Source organism: Nelumbo lutea, chromosome 7, assembly GCF_056320005.1.
Source record: "Nelumbo lutea isolate HS-2025 chromosome 7, American lotus-T2T, whole genome shotgun sequence".
Lineage (NCBI taxonomy): Eukaryota > Viridiplantae > Streptophyta > Magnoliopsida > Proteales > Nelumbonaceae > Nelumbo > Nelumbo lutea.
This window is the reverse complement of record NC_142690.1, coordinates 43666689-43673977: the sequence shown is the minus strand read 5'-3', so window position 1 is coordinate 43673977 and position 7289 is coordinate 43666689. Positions and strand designations below refer to the sequence as shown.

Below are 7289 nucleotides of genomic sequence, written 5' to 3'. Positions count from 1 at the left end.
CTAGCTAAACTCAGGTCAAGTCAAAGAAAGCATGTCACCTCTTATGCCGACCTAATGTCTTGTCGAGCCATTCACAATTTGGTTTGTTGAGGTCATTACGGTGGGTAAGAGGTTTCCAAAGCACTCCTAAGGTTTACTTATATGGTGTTGAGACGTTGCCTGACTATTTTGTGGTGCCACATATCATCACATCACTAGAGGGCCAAATCGCCCCTTATCATAAGTTATCCAAATCTATTGAATAATACTAACATCAAATATACCAAGAAAACCCCCATGTTAACAAGTGATCAAAATTCTTATTCAACCAATAGTTAACTTTAAATAATGGTTCCTTTAAAATATGAAAAATATAAATAAGAAACAATTAGCTAATGAAATGTAATCTTGAATTTAAGGCCAACACACTAGTAGAACAAACTTTCTACTCTTTCTATACCCAAGCAAATATGCAGAAGATACTCCTTGGTATCTGAAAATGTGGAAAGGAAATGGATGAGTACACTACTTAGTAGTTGATAGCCTATACCACCAATTGAATTAAGTTAGTGTTAAAAATCATTATATAATAATTTGACACCTAATAGAAAATTCTTTATCAGAAAACTCACATAAATCAATATACATTTTATTAAAGTAAATAACAACTCAAATCGTAACAAAATAAAACTTACATACTCAAATAGACTATGACAACTCTAACCCTAGTAGCAATCTAGAACTACACATCTGCCCTATTCTGAGGGCCCATAATAGGCTTACCTATGATTCCATCATATTCATCACCAATGGTGGAGTCTGAAGCATAATCGCCTAATCTCATAACACAAATAGATACAACAATCCATGCATAGGTCTCAGTAGCACAGTTAACAATAATAGCCAAAACATATCCAACTTTCATACCAAATATTCAAAAAAATCAATAGAATACTTCAAGAAAGATGAAGTATCAAATAAATCTTTTCAAATAATTAACTATGTAATCAATGTAATTCCAAACTACAACTGACCAAAAATTTTTACTTATCAATATATAGTTTTATAAGGTCAAATATTTTCTTATGCTTGGTCCTATTAACATCTATCTTGTTGCATAAATCCCACTAAATATAAAATCATTTATTAGTTCGGGCTAAGTTTATTTAATTTCTGTTTTTCAAATAAAATGCTCCTAGATCCAATTTCCAACATTTATAGTTCATTTTCTAATGACAAAGTTTATGAATTTATCCTTCAAATATAGACTTTCCTGTTAGACAATGTATGCCCTTAGCTCGAATCAGCATGATGTACATTATGACATTTATTGTAAATGAATAAAGTACATATTTGATTCATGTTATTGTGGTGTGTTTCTATGTAATACCCTTAAACTGGACACATATAAGACTCGTGTTAGTTTAGAATCTTCATAGTCAATGACTGTGAAGATTTATCCTGCCAAGGCTGACACTAATGTGCCACCAAGTTGGTTGGGGTGGCTTGTCTCAACTACTAGGGTGAAACATGAGGTACATGTAGTGTGGGTTTTCTTAAAACCCTGAACCAGGCCAAATTCCAGTATTGCCCTGGACCTTGGAGACAGATGGGCAAAACTGTAATGTTACACCTGACCCCTAGACTCGATTATGATGATACTACACTAGGTGTCGGATTGGGCTGTCTTTGATATACCAATCAGTGAGATCCTTAGCAGGGGTCAAAACCTAGGTATGTTGGAACAGTTCAAAAATTCATCTGAGTGGGTGATCATAGTGACAAGATTAGCCCCTTTGTTGGACAAAGTGATTTATCGGGGAAATGCACTCTTTTTTATGGAAACCTAAACTGCTGGTACTGGATTTCAAATGTGTTTGAAATTTGGTTTTGTAACATATAATTATATAGAGATATACTTATATTTTATGGTTTCATAAATTGTTTGCAAAAAGTTTTAATTCCCATGATCCATGTGAGTAGAGAGTGCAGCACCGTACCTTGCAATCGAGGGAGAGGTCCTCTCTTGTCGGGCAATGTTTGATCATTAAGGGCTGAGAGGTTAAGTGTAAGACCATTGAGGGTTATACCTAATGGGCTAATCTTGCATCTGCCCACAATCCTTGGGCCTTCATAAGATGGCTGGACCCAATGACCATTTATTGTAAATGTTGGGCCCATTAAGAGCCCATAGTGATGGACTTAGGGGTTCACCATATTTAGTATTGAATTCGGCCAGGCCTTGTAACAGAGACTAGGCCAAACCCATGTGGTTGATGTGTAGATCAATGATAGGGTTTCATGCCATACAAAGAGAGGCAATCTAGCCAACATTAAAAGGAAGTGAGCCAGAAAGCTTAATGGACCTAAAGCCCATTTCGAACTGGGTTAATTGATTTAATTAAAAAGGGGTGAATCTGGGTTTGTATCAACAGATAATGATAAGAGATAACTCTTATCCACTTGAAGAGTCCAGATCCAAATAAAGATTTGGATCAAGGAACTCCTAGTTTGATTAGGAATGGTTGATCTTGATCTACAAATAAGATAAGGGATTATCCTTATCACTTAAAGAGTTCAGATTCAAATGAAGATTTGGATCAGGAGACTCTTAATCAGATTAGGAGGTTGTCTCTTTAAGGCTATAAATAGAGAGCAGGGCGAACCTGAAAAAAACACACACAAACAACACAGAAGACAACTCAGTTTGACTATTTTTATCTTCAGTTCTTTTTCTCCCTGCTCTTGCTGCCCTACCCTATTCAATCTCTAATTCATAGAACTAATCAAGATTTGATCTTGATATTGTTTCTTGCTATAAGAAACAATTTTGAAGCTGTGCTCACTACCCCATTCAATTCTTGCTAAAGAATCAGAGATTCTTGGTGAAGAATAACCTGCTGATCCTACCTCATCCTAAGTTGTGTCATCTTTAGTGGAGGGAGGATTTGGTACACTCTTTGGGTGTGAACACCTGCGTTGGGAGGAGCTTTTTGCATGGATTTTGTATAAGGTATATCCCTCCCTAATCTTCGTTTCAAATTTGGTCTGATTTGGTTACAAGAACGAACCTTGAAAATGCAGTTTTCTAAATTGGGAATACGATTCCCAGATGAGGGTAAAGAAATTTTTGAAATCTTGCCCAACCTTCCTGTAGGGTTCGACCATCCATATGATGGATCTCCCATCCCTTCAGTGGTATCAGAGCCAAGTTCGAGTCTTGAACCAAATTAGATCAGATCAGGATCTACGTAAATGGGAAGAAGGTGTTCTATCTGATTTGCGCAGTTATCATTTTTTCTAGGAATTGGTTCCTAGATTATGGGTGGATGATGTGGAAAATAAATCTTTATTATTCTGTAATTTTTATAAAATTGTTCTGTGAATGTTTCTTGAATTCTTGGGCTTTACGTGTGATGGAGATCAAATGCTTTTAGTGCCAAGATTGGCACACACTGCTATTTCTTTTCTATTCAATTTGGCTAGTAAATAATTTTTTTTTTATTTTTTAGACATATTGTATAGGATTTTGATGTGAAGTAATAATAAAAAATTTAGGTTTTTCTATTTTATTCCCATCTGGAGATTGCAGGAGTGTGCAATAGAGGAGAAGAAGATTTCGCAGAAAGAAGTTCTACGATCTACGATTTTGCAAATATCGATTCTACAATCTACGATTAATTGTTCTTTACAGGTTTGTAGGATGTCCAAGAAAATCATAGCGCAGCCCTCTGATATCATTTTCTTGATAATTTTTTTATCTAGATTTAATTTATTTTTTAGATCATCATTCTTGAATTAAATCTTGAACTGGACACCAAATCATGGGCCGATTTGTACTAGATTTGGTCCAAACTGGTTCGACGGAATTTTTGGTTCGACAGGTTGGTATTTCTGACCAAAATTCGATTTTGGCAAAGGGTTGATGGCCCACTTCATGTTTTAATTTGGCCCACCTCTAAAAAAACCTAGTTTTAATATGTTAAAACTAAATCAGCCCTAATTTAGCTATATGGGCCGAACTGTCTTTTGCAATATAGCCCATGTACCTAGATAATGTTATATGATAATGTTATGGGCTCTATTGGGCTGATACTGATTTAATCTAATTAATTAAGGATTTTACAGATATTTTAATTTATTGGATCAATTTGTTTCATGCATGTGATATGCTATGTACATGGGCCATAAGCACTTGCCCCATGCTAATTCGATAGTGGCTCTTTCGCACACCATGGCTGAATGCACATCATTGCCATGGTGTCCATAAGATCATTGGATGATCTCCCTGCTTGATGGTGTCTTTGATATACCAATCAATGAGATCCTTAGCGTGGGTCAAAACCTATGTATGTTGGGACAGTCCGAGAATTCATCTGAGTGGGTGATCATAGTGACAGGATCAGCCCCTTTGTCGGACAAAGGTAATGATTGAGGATGCACTCTCTCTGATGGAAACCAAGACTGCTGGTAGCCGATTTCAATCGTTGAAATTTGTTTTGCAAAATATAATTTATATAAGATATAAAAGAATATATATGTGTTACGGTTTCAAACTGTTAGCAAAGGTTTTAATTCCTGAGATCCATGTGAGCGGAGAGTGCAGCACTGTTCCTTGCAGCCGAGGGAGAGGTCCTCTCTTGTCGAGCAGTGTATGATCATTATGGGTTGAGAGGTTAAGTGTAAGACCATTGAGGGTAATGCCTGATGGGCTAATCTTGCATCTTCCCATAGTCCCTGAGTGTTACAAGGTGGCTTGGCCCAGGGACCACTTAGTGTAAGTGTTGGGCCCATAGAGTCCATGTGATGGGCTCAAGGGGTTCACTGGGCTTTCCAGTGAATTTGGCTAGGCCTTGAAACAAAGGCTAGGTCGATCCCTTGTGGCTGATGTGTAGATCAATGCTTGGATCCCACACCATACAAGGAAGCCCAACTGTGTAGCAATTTGAAAGGCTAAGTGAGCACATACTATTAATGGGCCTAAAGCCCATTTTGAACTGGGCTGATTTGATCACTTAAAGAAGGGGTGAATCTGAGATTAGATTAGCAGATAGGATAGGGTCTTACCCTATCCACCCAGAGAGTCCGAATTTAAATACAGATTCCGATTTGGAAACCTCCTAATAGGATTAGGAGAGGGCTGATCAAATCTACAGATAAGATAAGGGTTTACCCTCATCACTTGAAGGGAATTCTGATTCAAATATGATTTAGATCAGCAACTCTTAATGGGATTAGGAGCTGATCCCTTTAAGGTTATGAAAGTAGGAGGGGGCGATAGTCTTTAGAGATTCAATTCACATTCTCTTTCAGAGCTGAAATCATAGAAGAAAGAATACAACAACACTACGCTAATTCTTTCTTGCCACCTCCTTCCTACTGCCTCCACAACTGCCAGTTTGATCTCCTCCTCCTAGTAGGAGTGATCAAGATTCGATCTTAATATCAGTACTTTGTGAAAGGATTGATTGGAAGTCATGCTCACTTGTTGTCCAGCAGATTCTTGCGAAGGATCTAGTTCTTTTGAAGAACGTTGTTGATTCTGCTCCATCCTACACTACGCCATCTTCAGTGGGAGCAGTCTTTGGTTCCTTCCTTGGGCGTGAACACCTCCATTGGGAGATATTGTTTCTTCGTATCAGGTATATCCCTCCCACTATTTTTGTTCAGATCTGGTTCAATTCTTGGTTCAGGATTGATCCTTGAAAAATATGATTTTTTTGAAAAAGGGAATGCGATTCTCAGTAGGAAGGAGAGAAATTTTTGAAATTTTCTCATTCTATTCCACAAGATTCGGGCATCCATAAGATGGATCTCTCATCCTTTCAGTGGTATCAGAGCCAGGTTCAAGTCTTGAACCAAATTAATGCAGATCTGAACCTACACAAATGTGCAGAAGGCGTTATACCTGATTTGCGCAAATTAGGGTTTTTGGGAAATTGTTCCTAGTTTTTGGGCAAATAATCTGGAATTAAATTTTTATAAATCAGAATTTTATTTGGAATTGTTCTTTATGGTTTTCTTGATTTATGGGTTGTTTGTACAAGTGGAGATCGAATTTTTTCTGGCTCATGGAGATCTACGATTTGCAAATTCTTGATTTATTTATTCATTTGGTCTGTAAAATATATTTTTTTTTTATTTTTAGACTGAATGTATAGGCATTCAATCTGATGTAACATTAATAGAAATTAGGTTTTTTATTTATTTTATTTTGGATCAAAGATGGCGGTTCAAGGAAGGAGATTTCGCAGATAGGAGAATCACTATTTGCGATTTAAAGTTTATGAAACTGCGAACTGTGATCTAACCTCTATTTTGCAGGATGGATTGTATGAACAGCCCTATTTGACTGCTTCTTGTTTTTTCCTTTAATCAGTATTTAATTTTAGATTATTTTCTTGAATTAAATCTTTAATTAAAAATCAAACCCTAGACCCATTCGATCCAAGATTGGTCCAAACTGGTTGGACCGAATCTAGCGTTCGATCAAGGCTGAATGTAAGCCCTATTTTTCCCACTAATGGACCTGAGGATTGATGATTATTTAAATGTTTAATTCGGCTCAACCTATAAGGCCCAACTTTAAATTGTTAAAACTGTTAAAAGTCCACATTTACAGTTAAGCTATATGGGCCGAACTGGTGAACCCTAATTCGGCCCATATACCTAGATAATATTAATTGTTAATATTATGGAACAAATTGGGCTTTAATTTTGGGCTTTACAGATAATTAATGGATTGGATCAATTCTTCCCTGCATGTGATGTATGGATGTGTGATGTGCTACGTTCATGGGCCATAAGTGCTTGGCCCATGCAGATTTGATAGTGGCTCTTGCACACACCATGGCTGAATGCACATCATTGCCATGGTGTCCCCAAAGGTCATTGGATGACCTCCCTCAATGGTGGGTCCCACACCCCTGAAAAATGGTACATGCGGAATCCTAGCCGATTTGGGCCCACCGAAATCTGACTTTATGTAAGTCAGTCGGAGCCACTTTGGTTTGACCTAAATTAAACTAGGGCATAATTTTGATCCCTCCAGCAATATGAGTGCATGTGATAGGGAGGTTCATATGATGAACTCTCTAAAGGCCTTCCATCATTAGCATGAAGATGGGTCATTCAGTAATGAGGAAACACACTAGAAAATGGGCTATCCATTTGTTGTTGGGCTTGTGTAAATGTTTTATAAGATGATAGAGGCGTCATAGAGTGATGTGGGAGGGGGCTTCACCAGAAAATGGAAACTCTCTCACGATACCTTGGCATTCACGAATATGATGGATGAGCACTCACTCAGA

The 7289-nt window shown here is 37.3% G+C and overlaps 1 protein-coding gene across 1 annotated transcript in view; it reads right to left on the bottom strand.

Moving 5' to 3' along the window:
- Positions 1–407: 407 nt before the first annotated feature.
- The window catches only part of LOC148846210 (uncharacterized), a 29207-nt gene continuing 22325 nt past the window's right edge, over positions 408–7289 (bottom strand). Inside the window, exons 5-6 of the mRNA XM_088955946.1 lie at positions 763–897; positions 408–523 (exon numbers count right to left, since the gene is read on the bottom strand). Coding sequence (XP_088812072.1) covers positions 408–523; positions 763–897 — 251 coding nt within the window. The remainder of the gene's footprint in view (positions 524–762; positions 898–7289) is intronic.